The sequence below is a fragment of the Bos grunniens genome, chromosome 3, assembly GCF_055505025.1.
Source record: "Bos grunniens cultivar Pamir isolate PY7600 chromosome 3, Bosgru_T2T1.0, whole genome shotgun sequence".
Taxonomy (NCBI): Eukaryota; Metazoa; Chordata; class Mammalia; order Artiodactyla; family Bovidae; genus Bos; species Bos grunniens.
This window is the reverse complement of record NC_141167.1, coordinates 118,810,669-118,829,632: the sequence shown is the minus strand read 5'-3', so window position 1 is coordinate 118,829,632 and position 18,964 is coordinate 118,810,669. Positions and strand designations below refer to the sequence as shown.

Genomic DNA, 18,964 nt, shown 5'->3' with positions numbered 1-18,964 from the left:
TTTTACTTCCTGGCATAGCAAGGTGTTCTAAACACATCTTGTGCTTTCTGTGGTGGAACTCTGGAATGAGCTATTTCTCTAAGAAAACTTGGTTCCATTTAATGGTAAACGGTTTTTAGAAATGAAGATCTGGGTGCCAGATGTACTTGTTTCTGCTGGAGTATTATCGCTTCTATGTCCTCTCAAGAGTCCAGAGCCAGGAAATACATATTGATATTTGGCATATGTGTATGTAAGCACACATATATCTATTTATATCTGTCTATATTAATAACTATAAGTTTATACAGATATTTCCCATCATTCCAGTGTTGCAAGGTTTATTTTAGCCTCCTCCCTTCCATGTTCATAATTTCCTTCTCTGATAGTGAAACATTTAGCATCCATTACTCACAATACATGTAATTGCTCAGTCCTAGAATATGTTTATAATAGTTTCAGATTTGCACTTGCATTACTGTGAAAAACAAACCTTCTGACTAGCTTGCAACCTTCTTTCTATAGTTCTTTTTGGTTTTAGCCTAAGGGTATATAGTTAAAATCTGTGTTCAGAAATTAATGGGTCAGTTCTTCTTTCACCACCCCCTTCAATATGGTTATGATATTCACTTTATTTTAAATTGAGATCTTATTTTTAAATTTATTATTTTATTTTTTTGGCTGCACCACACAGGATGTAGGATCTTACTTAGTTTCCTGACCAGAGATTGAACCTGGGGCCCAGCAGTGAAATGGGGTCCTAACCACTGGACCACCAGGGCATTCCTAATTATTTGTGATTTTAAAGACAAACATTGACTATGAAATGCTCTAGATTTTTATTAGACTCAGGATCTCAGTTCTTGATCTGTTTGTACTCTTCAATTCCTTCTACTCTTAACCTCAAAATATACAACCAAATTGAACACCTGAGGTGAGAAAATAGGAGAAGTCTTATGAGACATGTAGATCTATTAATTGCCTTAAGGAAATTTAAACAAAAACAAAGGCTTAACTTTTATTTCAAGGGGCAGAGAGTTTGTATGTAGGGTAGCATGCCTTCAATTACATGTGTGATCCTGTTCAGTATGGTGATAATTTTTTAGAAATGGAACTAACTTTTAAACACAGTATACTGTTTCTTTAATTTTTCTTTTTGGCTGCACAGGGTGTTAGCTGCTGCATGTGGGATCTAGTTCCCCAACCAGGGATGGAACCTGTGTCCCTGAATTGGGAGCACAGAGCCTTAGCCACTGGACCACCAGGAAGTCCCCTGTTTCTTTTAAATTTAAAGCTGCTGGATTTTTTTCCCTTTTCCTTTTTCCCCCCTTTGTGGTGTGCTCAGTCACGTCTGACTCTTTGTGACCGTATGGACTGTAGCCCACCAGGCTCCTCTGCCCTTGGGATTTCCCAGGCAAGAATACTGGAATGAGTTGCCATTTCTTCCTCCAGGGGATCTTCCTGACCCAGGGATTGAATCCATGTCTCCTGTGTCTCCTGCATTGCATACAGATTGTTTACTGCTGAGCCACTGGGGAAGCTTTTTACCCCTTACTTACATATAATTTGTGTCTGTTTTTTAGGTTTGTTGTAATGGTACAAGGGTATTTGTGCAAAAGGAAATTCTTGATCAATTTACAGAGGAAGTGGTGAAACAGACGCAAAGGATAAAAATTGGAGATCCCCTTCTGGAAGATACAAGGATGGGTCCCCTCATCAACCGACCACATCTGGAGCGAGTCCTTGGGTTTGTTAAAGTGGCAAAGGAGCAGGTAAGAAACAAGTAGAGATGCGATGAGATGAGGGGAAGGGTAATTCCTCCTGGGTTACTTGCTCTGAGCGCTTCCCTGTGGTCATGTCCATCTGGGAGCCGTATTCTGCACTGCACTTGCAGTAGAGTGACTAAGTGTCCATTCGTTCAGGACACAGGTAGCATTTCCAGAATGCATATTGAGGTTGTGTGTTTAACATAAAGTATGCATTCTTCCTTTCTTTTTTGGCAGGGTGCTAAAGTGTTATGTGGTGGAGACGTCTTTGTACCTGAAGACCCCAAATTAAAGGATGGGTATTACATGAGACCTTGTGTGTTAAGTATGTCCTCTTCTTGTTTGCTTTTAAACAGTTTGAATTAAATGTTAGATACAAAAAAAAATTTATAAACTGTACATATGGTGTAAAGCAAGGGTCGGAACTGTGTGTCGCCGCTACTCAGATGTGAGAAGTAGAAGTTCTCTGTTGCCGTGGAAGCCTCCTGTTTGCCCCTCCTCTTCTTGGATGGTGTTATCAGTTACCTGGGACTTAACTAGGCACACACCTGTTGTTCTAGAACCAAAATGAAAATTCATGTTTGATTAAAACTTAAGTAGTGAATTTCTTTTCTCAAGCAACTTGGTAAAGAGTGTGTTTTACTTTGAACTTTTAGATCATCAATATAATAAAACCAATTTGTCAGACAGTATACTAATATTAAAACTTAACTGATATAATAATTGTTAGCATTTCCTTTCAGTCTGAACAGTCTCCGGGTTTGGACAGTCAAATGTGTGGTCATCCTGCTGTTCTCATCCGTCTCCTCCCCTCCTGCCTGCGGGGGACACTGTTTAGACGGTGGTGGTGTTAGTATCTACTGTAAAAATACTGCCAGTCTTCTTGGCTTTAAAAAACTATATATAGATGAAATAATGCAGTATAATTCCTTACACCTTGTCTTGAAGATAGATTCAGCTGACTTTGTCCCTGAGGTTGATAGTGGTGCCACTTTTCAACACTTGGTATTTGACTTGATGCAGTTTAACCTTTAGCCCTTGCTAGAAAAGCAACTACTGAGGCTTAAAGGCTGTGCATTTAGCATCCATACCATGAACTAGCTTGTAGCTGTTAAAGAAGAAGGAAAACTTACATTATGTTTTTAAATAGCAAATATAGGTTAAGCAATAGTGTATGTGGTATTATCCCAAATCTGAAAAACCAGATATGTGCATGGGACAAAGAAGGAGCAGAGAACATGCATCATAATATTGATAGTGGGTTTACTTCTCTAGATGCTTGGAGTAAAGGTGATTTTTGTTAAACTTCATGCATTGCTGAATATTACAGATTTTCTGTAGATTATGTTTGTTTATTTAGTTGAAGGATAATTGCTTTACAGTGTTGTGTTGGTTTCTGCTATACAGTGTGAATCAGCTATAAGTATAGATCCGTGCCTTCCCTCTTGAGCCTCCTTCCCACGCCCCCCACCCCACCCATCCTGGCCGGCTCACCTCCCTGTTACACAGCAGCTCCCCTCTCGCTGTCTGTTTACACATGGTGGGTCAACGCTGGTCTCCCAACTCGTCCCACCCTCTCCTTCCTGCCGACCCTCGCTCTGTGTCCGCAACTCTGTATCGTAAAGATGCCTGCCTCTATTCTTGCCTTGCAAATAGGATCCTCAGTACCTTTTGTAGATTCCATAAATATGCATTAGTATATGATATTTGTTTTCCTCTTTCTGACTTACTTCACTCTGTGTAACAAGTTCTAGGTTGATCCCTCTCACTACAACAGACTTAAATTGAGAATGTGTAATTTGCAATTAGGAAAAAAAAATTTTTTTTAAGCTGTGAACCTATGTAAAGAACAGGGAGCTAACTACCTCCACTTCATCCTAGTGATTCTGAAAGCCCAATTTGTGGTCCACAGTGTCAGTATCGCTTGGAAAACTGGTCGAGGCAGATTTCTGTCCTCTGCCCTAGACCCCCAAATGTAACTCTGAGGGGCTAGAACCTCAAGACCTGCGTTTTGGGAGAATGGATACATGTACATGTATGGTCGAGTCCTTTCGCTCTCCACCTGGAACTGCACAGCATCGTTAATCGGCTATACTCCAATACAAAATAAAAAGTTCAAAAGGGAAAGAAAGTTCTCAGTTTGTTTTTGTGCACATTAAAGTTTGAGACTGACTCCAGAGGCTCAATCTTTAGATTCATTTACTAGATTTGGGGCTGAAGTACAGTGCAGGGACCTCTCTTTTCTCACATATGAGCTGCTGCTTTATCCCCTCATCTCTTGACTCTGGTGTAGAGCATACTGCACACAGCGCCACACTCTGTTATCAGCCTGCGTAAGACGAACTGTATTCTGGGACAGTTGGGTAATAAACTGTCATGAATCATTTACTATTCTAACACTTTCCCTAAACATGGTATATGGACTAGCAGTTTTCAGAGATTTAGATCATAATAAACTATCCTTGCAGAGAAGGCGATGGCACCCCACTCCAGTACTCTTGCCTGGAAAATCCCACGGATGGAGGAGCCTGGTAGGCTGCAGTCCATGGGGTTGCAAAGAGTTGCACACGAGTGAGCGACTTCACTTTCATTTCACTTTCAAACTGTCCTTAATCACCACCTAAAATTATTGAATATACCTTTGTAGATAATTTCGGTGTCCCCAAAGTACACTGTTACATACAGAGGAACAAAGAGCTGTTTTTACTTTGTATATACAAGCTCTGATCTATCTCTGAGGAGATTTTGGAGTCCTCATCTTTATAGATATGTGAGTAGTTGGTTTTTAGCTTTGGCTGGTGTAAGGCTGGTATTTATAGTAGGGCTCTAAGGCTGTTTTCCTGCCTCAGCATTTACATATATCACACAGCCTTACGGACGCATATCTCACTCCTTGCAATGGTTGCCAGCGCTGAGATGAGCTGTTTCTCAGCCACAGTGAGATAAAAGCACCATTCTCTTGAAGGTCACTGGGGTTCACTGTTGCACATCTAAATATATGAGCTTCTTTAGGTATACATGTGTATTTTAAAAAGTCAAGTGTGAATTTAATCATTTTAGGGAGTTAATCACTTAAGTACATTTTCATATTAACTGAACACCCATTCAGTTATTTCTGTTTATGTTTGTACATTGTATTTTCTCTTTAAAAATACTGTTTCTCCTTCTACTATCACAGTTATTAAGAAAAAGTGAAAAAGTGTAAAAAATATTAATCTTGTATGACATTTTAACAGAAATTGGGATATATGTACAGTTTGTATTTTTCTCAGTGACTCTTCATCATAAGCATTTGCTTATTAAATTTTCTTCAAAAACATTACTTTTCGCGGCTTTATGGAAGTTCATCATTGGGGTGTGTTTTGTTCACATGGCCATCCCATCGATTTTAGATGCCTTGCTTGTTGCTTCTCGTTTTCATTGTCACAGGAGTGTTGTGATGGAAGTCCTTGTACATATATCCTTGTCCACCTCATTACCTATGTCCTTGAAAAGTGAAAGTGTTAGTTGCTCAGTTGTGTCCGACTCTTTGAGACACCATGAACTGTAGCCCACCAGGCTCCTCTGTCCATGGAATTTTCCAGGCAAGAATACTGGCATGGGGAGCCATTCCCTTCTCCAGGGGACCATCCCGACCCAGGGATTAAACTCGGGTCTCCTGCAGGCAGATTCTTTACCATCTGAGCCATCAGGGAAGCCCTAACTATGTCTTTATGATGAATATAAAAAAAAAGTAGATGTAGAATGAACACAAAGGCCATGACTCCTTAATATGCAGTGTTCATGATCATGCAGGAAGGATGCTCTGATTTATAATCACACTGGAAATGTTGCATTGAAATTTCTCTAAAGCTGTGTATTTCACTGTTTACTATGAACAAGGAATTTTAACATGCCAGCATGTTAAAAGGAATTCAGATAATTCCTTCACTGATGTTTGATTTTTAAAATAATGTTTGCAGCTAATTGCCGAGATGACATGACCTGTGTAAAAGAAGAAATCTTTGGACCAGTTATGTCCATTTTATCATTTGACACTGAAGGTGAGGTTCTGGAAAGAGCCAACGACACCACTTTTGGACTAGCTGCTGGTGTCTTCACCAGGTAGGTGGGGAAGGACACTCCACACAGCTTTGAAGGAAGGGGGCTACTATGTCTCCTTAGATATTCATCTTATTCCTCCACTGGCGTTTGCCCTCGTTGCATTTGCATCAGCATGTTCTATCTGCTTCAGGTAGAGTCAGAAGATGCCAACGTAGCAGCACAGCCGGAACCCTACTGTTGAGTTTAAATTAAGCCATTAACTTTATTGATACATCCTATTCTTTTTTTTATTCATTCATTGAATAAGTATTTAAGTTTCTGATCTATGTAAAGCATTGTGTTAGGTCCCTATTAAAAAATACATGTCAAGGAATTTAGAAACCTGTAAGCATATAAATACTGGCAGTAGTTTTCAAAGACATGATTTTTAATAGCTTTATAGTAGTCCCTAAATTGGGATGCATTGTAACACATGTAGGCCTTCTAGTGTGTATTTAGGGTGCTGTTTCCAATTTTAACTATTGTAAGTAATGTGATTACTATCTTGGTACATAAACTTAAACCGCTGAAAAGCAAACAGTGATTTGGGAGTAAAATTCTTTGAAAATGATTGCAGATTGTTTGATTATATACAAACTCTGATTTGTCTTTGGCAATAGTAGGCAGTTTTCTAAGACTGCTTTACAATTGAGAATATGCTGTTTCTTTAGTTATATACAAGTTTGGGGGGTTTTTTGTAGTTTTGTGGTGAGGAACTTGGGGAGGAAGACCCAAGTCTCCCTTGAGGACCTGATGAGTTGAGTTGTGAAGGAAAGAACGAGGAGCTCCTTTTTGTTGCTGTTTCTAACAGACTTTGTTTTTTTAGAGCAGTTTTAGGTGCAATGCAAAATTGAGTGCGAAGTACAGAGATTTCCCAGTCTCTCCGCCCCAACATGTGCCCAGCCTCCCCGTGATCGACATCGCCCACCAGAGTGGTACAGTTGTTAGAACTGATGAGCCTCCATGAACACGTCATTATCACCCAAAGACCATGGTTCACGTGAGGGCTTACTCTTGGTGTGCGTTCTGTGCATTTGCACACGTATAACGCGGACCCAATGCTGTCGTGTCACACAGAGCAGTCTCACTGTCCTAAAAGCCCTCTCTGAGGAGCTGCTTGTGTTGATGTGAGGAGAGAGTGGATTACGTCTCTCCTGCTACTTTGCCGCACCACCAAAATACAAAGGCCAGTTACAGAGGACGCTAACTCCTTTTTAAAAAAAAAAGACAGCTTTGTTAGGATAATTCACCTACCAAATAATTCACTCATTTAAAGTATACAATTCAGTAGTTTTTAGTGTATTTATAGATTGTACAACCGTCATTATAATCTAACTTTAGAACATTTTTGTCATCCCAAGAACATTAACAGGTACTCTGCATTCTCCCTCCCCCCACCCATGGCAACCACTAATCTGCTTTCTGTCTTTATAGATTTGCATATTTTGAAAATTCTGCATAAATGAAATCGTACAGTACGTGACCTTTCATGACTAGCTTCTTTCACTTAGTTCATTTACTAGGTTCTTTTCAAAGTTCATTTACGTTGTAGTCTGTATCACTACTTTATTCCTTTCTGCTACTGTGTGTGTGAAAGTCGCTCAGTTATGTCTGACTCTTTGTGACCCAATGGACTGTAGCCCACCAAGCTTCTCTCTCCATGGGATTCTCCAGGCAAAAATACTGGAGTGGGTTGCCATGCCCTTCTCCAGGGGATCTTCCCAACCCAGGGATCAAATCCAGGTCTCCCACATTGCAGGTGGATTCTTTACCATCTGAGCCACCAGGGAAGCCCTTTTCTATACTGAGTAATATTCTGTTGTATGAATATATCACACTTTGTTTATTCATTCACAAATTGATAGACATTAGGGCTATTTCTACTTTTTGGCTGTTATGAATAGTGCTCCAATGAGCATTCATCTATGAGTTTTTGTGTGAAAATTTCTTTGTGTGCATGTTTCATTTTGCTTGGTATAAACCCAGGAGTAGAATTGCTGGATCATATGGAAACTCTCTGTTTAACTTTTTGAGGAAATGCCAAACTGTTTTCCAAAGTGGCAGCAGTAACTTTACTTTCCCATCAGCAGTGTTTAAGGATTCCAGTTTCTCCACATCCTCACTAGCAACTGCTATTATCTGTTCTTTTGATTTTAGCCATCCTAGTGATGGCAACCCACTCCAGTGTTCTTGCCTGGAGAATCCCAGGGACGGCAGAGCCTGGTGGGCTGCCGTCTATGGGGTCACACAGAGTCGGACACGATTGAAGTGACTTAGCAGCAGCAGTGGATATGCAGCAGTGTCTTGTAGTTTTGATTTGCATTTCTGTGAGTTGCCTTTTTACTTTTCTGATAATCTCACTTGCGATACAAAATTGAAAAATTTTTATAGATCAAAATTATTCTATTTTTTTTAATCTGTTACTTTTGGTGTCTTGTCTAAGAAGGTTGTGTCTAATGGAAGGTCATGGAGATTTATTCCTGTATTCTTTGAAGAGTTTTATGGTTTTCAGTCTGATACTTTAGTTAAGTGATCCATGTGAGTTAATTTTTGTGCACTGTGTGAGAAGGGGCTGGCTCTTCATTCCTTTGCATGTGGACATCCGGTTGCTCCAGCATTGTTTGCTGAAAAGATTATTTTCCCCCATTGAATTGTTTTTAGCACCCTTGTTGCTGCTACATATTTTATAGATGCTTTTGGATGAGACTACAAAATTCAAATTCTTACCTATTTTGCCTGGATGGTATAAGATTTTCAAACACATTGTGAAGAAATAAGAATTTGTCAATGTTTTGAAACCCTTAGAAGTGACAGTCTCACTTTTCCTGTTAAAGTTGTAGCAAAAGAAACTACGACTAACCAATGCAATTTATTTCTTCATAGGGACATCCAGCGCGCCCACAGAGTGGTGGCGGAGCTCCAGGCTGGAATGTGCTTCATTAACAACTACAATGTCAGTCCAGTGGAGCTGCCGTTTGGTGGATATAAGAAGTCAGGTGAGGAGTTGGGAATTGTGAAAAATTCTTGTCTCTGGAAACACTGGTCATAACAGATCAGGTTCCTAAACTTGTATGTGTATCAGAATTACCAAAATGTATATGAATTCCTCGTCCTCCCCAGGCCCACTGTATCCATGAGAATGGAAGCCAAGCATCTTTATTTTTTCCAGAAGTTCTCCAGAAGGTTCTGATGTATAAGTTGGCTTGTGAACAGTAGCATTACTTTTTCCTCACAGTCGATAATTGCTGTAAGCATAAAACCACTCCGAGATGTCCTAACCATAGCAAGTTTATAATAGTCTGTTAGGAGATTTGAGGCATCAGGAACATAGCCATTACTTTGAGGTTCTTTTCTTTGGCACTTGTTGCTAATTACACCAGTTTTGTGAAATGGGCTTCCCTGGTGGCTCAGATGGTAAAGAATCTGCCTGGAATGCAGGAGATCTGGGTTTAATCCTTAGGTCAGGAGGATCCCCTGGAGAAGGGAATGGCTATCACTCCAGTATTCTTGCCTGGAGAATTCCATGGACAGAGGAGCTTGGTGGGCTATAGTCCATGGGGAAGCTAAGAGTCGGACATGACTGAGCGACTAACACTGACTATATGAAAATCGGTTTGGACTTTGTAGACGTACCTTTCTAAGAGTCTGACCCCTAGTCTCTTGGCAGGTATTTATAGCCGTCGCAGTGTTGGCAAACACATAAATACCGACAAATAATGGTGAGATTGTGGGTGTTTATTTGACAGTTTTATTGGTATTGTGTTTGGTATCACCCTGGAATTCTCTACTCATACATCTCTAGATTCTTGTCCCTGTGGAATTACGCAGGGAAGGTGTCACACAGACTCAAATGCAGGGAAGGAATCAGGACTCTGTTTTGTTCATTCTTAACCCTCAGATTGTTTGGAATCTGTAGCTGTGGCCTCAGTGGGGCCTCTGCACCCAGCTCTCCCTTCCTAATCTGCATCTTTGCATCAGTGCCCATGGATAGTTCTACGTGAGATGAGAGGACAGAAAGCTGGCCTAACGTGCCTGGTGAGCTCCACGCTGAGAGGCTCTGAAAAGGAACAAAAGCTAGAGAAGGCCCTCCCGGCCTTTGAGTGTGTCGCCTTTGGAATGGTGCCCCCTGGAGACACGCAGTTTTGGAGGCTGGGCCTAGGCCTTAGGATGCAGAGCCTGCCTCAGCCTGGGGCAGGAGCACAAGGAAGGCTGTCCTTGTAGCACGCAGCCTCATCTACAAGTGATTGCGTGGTGTCTTGGCTTTGAGTAGCCTGAGGGCCTATAGGGTCCACTCCCCACATGAGTGGGCAGAGTCTAAATAGTTGGTGCTCCTAAAGATTCAATATAAGAGGAGGTTACTAAGTGTGTTATGTAGAGTTAGGTTTTAAGTTAGCACTGACCTTTAAAGGCATCAGGTTGATAATTGTAGAGAATGCTCTAATGTTTGATGAGGAAATCTGAACATTTTAGACCTTAGCCCAGAAAAGTAAATACTGGAAGTTAAGGTTCATACTGGTAAGAAATGAAGCCTAAGGGTTTCCCCGTCCCTGTCCTTGATGGCCAGCAGGTCACTTTCCACACGTCTGGCTCCACAACCACAGCCTGCGGGGAGGACGGGCTCCCGGAAGCTGTGCCACTGCGCTCTCCCCAGCCCGGGAGCAGGCCCTGCGCGTCTCTGCAGGCCGCCGTGGCTGGGGCCCGCCAGTGGCACATCCTCACCCTGTCTCTCTCTTTCAGGATTCGGCAGAGAGAACGGCCGGGTGACAATTGAGTACTATTCACAGCTGAAGACCGTGTGTGTGGAGATGGGTGACGTGGAGTCTGCTTTTTGAACACGCAGTGACACCAGTGAATAACGAGAGCCAGCTGCACGACTGTGGCAGTGCGGCCGCCTGCTGGTTCAGACCCAGAGTATTGGTCATTCAGGATAAGAAAATGGTTCAGTGATGCTCTTCATGGCTCAGTCATTTTCCTAAGTGAAAATGTGCTTAAGTGTCTTTTATATACTAATCAGGAAAGCTTGATTTTCCTCAAAGCTGATTTCTCTAAATAATCTTTGAGAGTCACTAACAACTTTCCAGAGAACAGGGGGAGGACCAGGATTGTTCATCTTCCATGGAGCCCACCCACTCATGGGTTCATTTTAGCATACTTTAAAGAATACTTGCCTTTAGAGGTTCCTGGGCATATCAGAAGAGATTTCTGCTCCTTGGCGTTTTTAAGTCCACGGTCCCTTGTCATCCCACAGAGAAGGCTGATAGTGGGGACAGCGGGCTTGGCTAACAGGCGGATCAGTGGGGTGTGGACGCTGATTGGCCAGAGCCAGCGCTGTGGTGGTGGTGGTGGTGGTGGTGGTTGGGGAAGGGGGGAATCAGCTCCAATCCTTGAGCTACAGCTTGTTCTCTTACGATGGAAGGGTTTCCTTTTAAATGTACAGATCCTTTTTATGCCACTGCAGTATGCTAAAACTAAATAAATCACACCGACAGCCTTTTCAGTGTCGTGTTTTGAAGCTAAACACATCTTAGGGCTATAGAGGGACACAGGATAGGCTAAAGTTCAAAACAGAGGATTTGACATTCTTTGCAGTGAGTACACGCAGGCAGGCTTCTGCTGCTGTAACGAACTATCAATGGCCCACGCAGACTTCTGGGCTCCGTTTTCTTCCCAGCCCCAAAGAACAGGGCCTGCCTTTGAAGGGCTGTCAGTTCACAGTGACTGCTCAGACTGTTGCAGCAATCCTTACCTTGCTGCCTTACCAGCCTTTCAGGGGAGTAATTTAGGTTTAATAGTATTAGGGTTCTCCAGAGAAACAGAACCAATAGAGTAGAACAGGTGAGTGTAAGCAAAGATTTCTTACAGGAGTTGGCTCATGTGATTATTACGGCAGCTGAGAGAGAAGGCCCATGGTCTTCTGGCTGCAAGCTGGAACCCAGGAAAGATAGTGGTGTAATTCAGTCCATGTCCTGAGGCCTGAGAACCTGGAGTGCTGCCGGCGTCTAAGGGCAGAAGACGGACACTCGGCTCCAGCAGAGGCTGGATCTGCCGCTCTTCTGCCTTTGTTCTGGTTGGGGTGTTTAATGGTTGGATGAGGCCCACCCACAGTGGGGAGGGCCATCTGCTTTGCTTATTTATTAGTTCACCAGTTCAAACGCTGATCTCTTCTGGAAACACCCTCATAGACACATTGGGGCACCATATAGCCCAGTCTGATCGACACATAAACATCACAGTAGCTAATAGGCGAGGGATGATTCTTGTTACTGGGCCTGCATCTGTTTATGTACTGTGGTGGGCAAACACTGTAATTAGAGGATGAGAACAGTTGAATCAGCCTTCCTTGATAGATAATTGCACAGAGGGTCCTCTCTTGGTGGATACTTGCACACAGGGTCATGGATACTGAGCAAGGCCAACAGGGATCTCACTCCATGTCTCAGGATCCTGGTGTGACTTCAGCAGTGGCAGCCGCCTGGATAAGACGGGTTTCTAGTAATCCCTCTGAAGAGAAAGCAGCTAAGGTGTTCTGTCTGCTACTTCCCTTCTCATCAAATACTCACACTGAACATGAGGAAGTTCTTAGCCCTAGTTTTTAGATGAAGAAACTCAGAATTGGAAGAGTCTTGACCACAGTCAAGTCATAGGTTGAGGAGCGGGGTTCCAACCCAGGAATGTGGGGTTGTTATTCTTGTGCTTTCTGCTCCTTCCACACTTCCTAGTCCTTAGTTCTGTGTATTCATTTCCTATGACAGTTTACCACAAACGTGGGGACTTTAAAACAACACCTTTATTATTTCATGTTTCTGGAAGTCAGAAGTCCACAATGGTTTTACTGGGCAGATCAGGGTGTTGGCGGGGCCCAGCTCCCTCTGTAGGCTCTAGGAGAGACTCCTCCTGACTTTTCCAGTCTCCAGAGTGCATTCTGTGGCTCATGGCCCCTCTGTCTTCAGCACCAACAGCTTAGCATCAGGTCTCTCCCTGCTTCCCTTGCCCTCCTCTGTGTAGGCAGATCTCCCTCTGTTTCTCGACAATTGTGACAGCATTGGGGACCGACCAGACGGTCCATAATTATCTCTCATCTCAAGACCCTTAACTTAGTCATATTGTAAAGACTCCTTTTGCCATATAAAGTAATATTCAAAGGTCCCAAAAATTAGGAAGTGGGCATACCTGATGAGGAGCATTATTCCAGCTGCCACCCCAGCCTTGTCCAGTGTGTTCTGGACGTTAACAGTTATTGTATTTCACAAATTGGCCTGAACAAAGATTCTTAGCTGTTAATGAAGCATCTTAGGACAATTATATATATATATATATAAAATGCATTTAAGGAAACATGATTTAGCCTAGGGGCCAGGCCTTCCTTTGGTTTAGAAGAAGTTGTGTCATCTAGTTAGATTCTGGAATCTTTTTTTCTCCACTAGTATTTTGATTCACTTTTGAAAGTTAAGCAGAAGGTATCCTTCTTTCTCCCTCCTCCCATCTAATCTGATCTTCCGGAGGTAACTATTGTTAATGTTTGGGTGCATATCTTTCCCAAGATTTTCTTAGAAGTAATAACTATTAACCCTGTATCTTGATGAAGCCACGTGTAAATGTATTCAGCTCATGTTCCTTCATATGCATTGTAGGATTTCTTTGGTTGACAAATTCCTGTGGGAAAGCATCATTTAACTGCTATTGATAGAAACTGTCTTGGAGTTGTATTGATGGGAAAGAGGAAAACCAAGACTCATGTTGGCTCACTCCTTTGCAGTAGCTCAGAGTGCTGATCTCTGGTCTGGCTTTTCATTCCATATAGAAGCAGTCTCTCACTTGGGCAGGTCTTTTTCAGATAAAAGGTAGCCACTGGGCCCCTTCTTTCCACCTGCTCCTCTATTTCTTACCTTGGAGTCTTTTGCTGCCTAAGGCAAGAATCTGGCAGAATGAAAGTTGGTTACAGTTTACTGACAGCAGCGTGGAAGCCATCCTACCAGGAGCTTCCAGAGATGGGGGTTTGGACAGCCCCGAGCCCTTGCTTGCTTCTTACAATGGCAGTTTCCACCTTGGCTTCTCCAAAGTGCCTAGTTCTGAATTTGGCTTTCATTTGAAGTGAATATAATTCCTTGTTTTTTTTTTTAATACCTAAAGACCTATGTTTTTCTTTCTAGGGTATTGAGGGGAAAAAATCTGCAAAGGGGAAAAAGGAGACTAAGCCTTAGCAGTTAAGAGATGCTGTGAAAAACTATCAAGTCAGATCAGCAGTGAGCAGTCTCTCACTGTGAACTAGAGTTCCTCATGCTTTGCTTAAGGCCGACTGTGGCTTCAGTTAGAACACAATCCACGTTCCTTACTGTGTCCACCGTGTCCTGCGATCTCACTTCCTCTGTTCACCTGTGCGTTACTCTGCCAGACTCGTTCTTGCCTCAGGAACCTCATGTTCACTGTCCCTCTTCCCCAGAGAGCATGTTTTCCCAGATTTCCCATGGTCTCCCTATAAGCTGAAAGCCCAAAAGTAAACATTTACCTCCTTAAATCTACGGTACACACCCTCATCCCACTGTGCTATTTTATTTACTTCAAAACATTTATCACTATTTGAGATTACATGCTTGGCTAGAATGGAAACTCTAAAAGCCAGAACTGCCGTGCCACTGGGCTCACAGGAAGTACTCAGTGTTTGTTTAGGTGAACGGATTAGAAGGGTTGGGTAGAGCCCTGGTACACAGTATGGTCCCAGGGCAGCAGGCCTATGAATCAAGAGTCTGTATTTTCACAAGATCCTCAGGAGATTCTTATGCACAATAGTTTGCCAAACACTGTATTTAGAGCAGTGGTTCTCAACTTTGGCCACATGTCTGAAATACCCAGAGAAAGCTTTGAAAATAGATTCTAATTTAATTGATTTGGGATTTGGCCTAACTTGTCTGTATTCTTAAAATGTTCCTGCCAGGGTGAATTTAGGGGACAGTCAAGGTTGAGAGCCACTGCTCTACTGCTGTGCTATCACTAGCCACATGTAGCTATTTAAACACAAAACTAAATGCAAACTCAGCCTTTTAGTTGCTCTCACCGCATTTCAAGTATTCCATGGCACACGTGGGTCGTGGTTCCTGTAGTGGACAGTGGAGATGAATATTTCCATCATATCAGAAAGTTCTATTGGACAGCGCGGCTTAAGAGAGGAAACTGAGAGAGCTGTTTTCGATTGAGTTAGGAGAGCATCTTTGGAAACAAATGCTATAGCGGAGAGAAGGAAACGGGGCCAACTCTGGGTGGGTGGGGTCCTTGGAACACGAGTAGATACTCTGGTTGCTGACGTTTGATGAAGTTTCACCAGCAGGTGGCGCTCATGCTTTCTCCCGCACCTCGTGCTGGAGCCTGAGCTGGCCCTTAGCCCTGGTGGGGACAGAGCTGGGCACTGCACGCACCGTTGTTTGATTCTTCAGAGCCTCATACAGCAAGGGTGGGCAGAGGTCAAGATGATGGACCAGAAGGATGTGGCAGTCTCCTCCTCCCACAGATACATCTAAAACAGTCAACGTGTGGAACAGTTCTCATGGAATACCTGCTGAACGCTGGCAGATCTCATACAACCAGAGCTGTAGGAAAGATGGCTGGGTAGGACAAAAGAAAAATGTAACTGAGATGGGACATGTGGCCCTGGGAGGGAGCTGTGAGAGAGGAAATGTTCCCCCATTCTGGGAAGCCCCTTCAGTGGCTGGGGGATCAGCCAGGACACAAAGGGAGCTTCAGAGGCTTGGAGGAGAGTGCAGCGGCTGCACTGTGGCAGGCGGAACAGAGACCTGCACCGACGGTCCTGGCCATGGGCAAACTGAATAATGCAGAAGAGTGAATAAGTGATCTGGAAGATAAAATAATGGAACTCGCCCTATCAGAACATCAGACAAATTTTAAAAATGAAACCAATATTTGAGACCTATGGGAGAACATGAAGTGAGCCAATCTACACATAATAGGGATCCCAGAAGGAGAAGAGAAAAGGGGGTCAAACATGTATCTGAAAGAAATTAGCTGAAAACTTCCCAAACCTAAAGAAGGAAACACATATCCAAGTATAGGAAGCTGAGACAGTCCCAAACAAGATGAACCCAAACAGACCTCCCCCAAGACATAATTGAAATGACAAAAGTTAAAGTGAGGGTCCTAGAGGCAGCAAGAGAAAAGCAGTTACAAGGGATCCTCCGTAAGACTATCAGCCAGAAGGGAGTGGGAAGATATAAAGGTCCTGGAAGATAAAAATCTACAACCTACGATACTCTACCCAGTTAGAGTATCGCTTAGAAACATTGGGCAGCACCCCACGGGCCCACAAGCCCTGTACTTGCCCATCCTTGAGACCAAAAATGAGCCTGGAGTCAGTGACTGACATCGGTGGTTTAATGGATGGGGGATCTTACGTGTCTTTTAAGCAAGCTCCCACTGTGTACAGCAGTAAGGGGGCAGGACATGGTGGCAATCTTTGCTCCCGAGGGGAGGTTACCAGTTATGGGGGGATTGAGGTTAGGTTAGGTTGTCTTATCTGTTACCAGGGAAACTGGCAGAGGGTCATGCTCCTCACCGCTGCTTTGATAAGTGATCACAGAGGAGATACACTGATCTAAAGATTAGAACAGTCACTAGCTGATGTGGGGGCAAGTGTACAGGAAGGTCAGTCATGTGAGTAGGGTGCAGGCCCTTGTCAAGCAGGGGATGTACAGGAAGCAGGAGAACAGCCATCCTGGGGACCTGCTCGTACACTCACACCTACATCCCCTGCATGACCCTCACAGTCTTTGTCCACCTCTCTTCCATGATCCTGGGGACAGGTGTGTAGGGGGGCACTGCAACCAACCAAATACCACAAATAGAGATGGCAGCAGCCAAAGAGTATCAACAGTAAGATACCTCGTGTGCCAAGAACAATCATTTGCCAGAATGGGACAGATTTTGGAGCCAAGCACTAACTGGGTTAATAGAGAGGAAGCCAATAGGAGCAGCAATGCCCTGTCTGCTTACAAGGAAGGTAAGGCCACCCCTGGCATTCACAAACCCAGAGCCACCCGCATGGGGCAGGGAAGACCCTAGCTCTGAAGGAAACATTCTAGTGCTCTAGCCAGAAGTGTTTTGTTAGCAGTGCACACATTGCTGCTGCTGCTAAGTTGCGTCAGTCATGTCCGATTCTGCGCGATCCCATAGACGGCAGCCCAACAGGCTCCCCCGTCCCTGGGATTCTCCAGGCAAGAACACTGGAGTGGGTTGCCGTTTCCTTCTCCAATGCATGAAAGTGAAAAGTGAAAGTGAAGTCGCTCAGTCGTGTCTGACTCTTCGAAACCCCATGGACTGCAGCCTACCAGGCTTCTCCATCCATGGTATTTTCCAGGCAAGAGTACTGGAATGGGGTGCCATCGCCTTCTCCGAGCGCACACATTAGGTCTTCCCAAATGAAAAACAGTTAATTCTCCCAGTTGGACTTGTATGTGCAGCCCTATTCCAGCCCACAGAGCATAGCCTGGGATAAGGGGCTCATGGGCAGTCACCTGGCAAAGTGTGAGCGCTATTGTGTGGTAACGTTTGCTGACAGGTCCTTGTGGCATATTGGCATGTGGGAGCAGAAGCTGGTAAGAGTTTTTCCCCTCCCCCATGGTCAGTCCTCCCCTATGTGGTCTCATGAGCCAGATCAAGTTTTCACAGAAGTCCAGAGGAAGACAACAGTGGCCTCTTGCAATGCCCCTAGCAATCTGATTCATTTCTCAGTGAGGTTCTCAGACGTCCTCTGCTCAGGCTAGGGATGAAATGTAAGACGTCTGACAGGCACAGCGCTAGGAAAAGAGGACTGTTAAGCAAAACACAAGCAATGTCCACATTCTGAGAGGATACCACAGCTGTCCTGGTCTTTGCTGCGGTTCAGAAAACTCGGGTTTCCAGTAATATACAGGAACATGTCCAAAATCACATCTCCAATGGCCACCTAGCTTTACCTTAGATGTCTGAACCACAGCTCCTCCATCTGGACTTTCAAATGTATTCCCCTCCACAATGGCCAGAGTAGCTGTGCCATGCAGGTTCCTCCAGTCAGTAAAGTTTAAGTTAAACCATATGTTAAGTCAGAATGACTTCTCCATATATCTGTATGTGAAGATTTCCCCATCCTTTCCCTTTTTGATTGCAGTTTTTTGAAGTACTTTTTGCAAAAGCATCAGAGTACAACAATAACTGCCTGTAAATGACAGAAGACTTTAAAAGGCCCAGTTAAACTTGATTATAATGTAATCAATACAGAAACTCAGTTACAATAACTAGAATTATGACTGATTATAATCTTGTGCTTTAAAAACCTTAGTCTCTAGCAAAAACCAAGGAGCAAGTAATTGTGAACTGTTTCTCATTCCAGAATTTCCTGATTGGAAAACTTATGCTTTAGTCTTCCTCTCCTAAGAAGGCAAAGGTAGGTAAACTTAGACCCAGCTAGCAATTAATGTTCCAAAACTTTTTCCTATTTGAAATGACCCTGATAGTTAATGAATTCTCTTCATTTAACTTAAATTGTCAAAACCTGGAGAGACTGTTTTAGATAGGCATTCACAAAACATAGTTATTCCTAGGGAGTTTATCCAAAAGCTCTTATCTCATGTACATTTCCTTAAAGTTTCATCATATTAAGTTGTCTTCCTTGCAGACAGATTTGCAACAGACATAATAAGGTCTTATTTGATCTCTAGTAAACCTAGGTATACAACAGAAGTGCAAGTATCACATTTATCACTGATGACTCTAAAGACTGCTGCTGCTAAGTCGCTTCAGTCGTGTCCAACTCTGTGCGACCCCATAGACGGCAGCCCACCAGGCTCCCCCGTCCCTGGGATTCTCCAGGCAAGAACACTGGAGTGGGTTGCCATTTCCTTCTCCAATGCATGAAAGTGAAAAGTGAAAGTGAAGTCACTCAGTCAAGTCCGACTCTTCGTGACCCCATGGACTGCAGCCCACCAGGCTCCTCCGTCCATTGGAGTTTCCAGGCAAGAGTACTGGAGTGGGGTGCCATTGCCTCCTCTGGACTCTAAAGACATATCTGTATTAATCAAACCAACAAGCTTAAGTAGCTTCAGTACCAGATATCGATTCAGTACTGAATATTTCCTAGGTCATGTGAACCTGAA

General features: G+C 43.4%; 1 protein-coding gene across 4 annotated transcripts in view; it reads left to right on the top strand.

Moving 5' to 3' along the window:
* Positions 1 to 11,319, top strand: part of ALDH9A1 (aldehyde dehydrogenase 9 family member A1) — a 28,905-nt gene extending 17,586 nt beyond the window's left edge. For all 4 annotated transcript variants that reach the window (XM_086393850.1, XM_086393852.1, XM_086393851.1 and 1 more), the window contains 5 exons: positions 1,563 to 1,751; positions 1,983 to 2,070; positions 5,708 to 5,849; positions 8,712 to 8,824; positions 10,566 to 11,319. In XM_086393850.1, the coding sequence (XP_086249976.1) occupies positions 1,563 to 1,751; positions 1,983 to 2,070; positions 5,708 to 5,849; positions 8,712 to 8,824; positions 10,566 to 10,660 (627 nt within the window). In that variant the 3' untranslated portion in view covers positions 10,661 to 11,319. The remainder of the gene's footprint in view (positions 1 to 1,562; positions 1,752 to 1,982; positions 2,071 to 5,707; positions 5,850 to 8,711; positions 8,825 to 10,565) is intronic.
* The last annotated feature ends 7,645 nt before the right edge of the window (positions 11,320 to 18,964 follow it).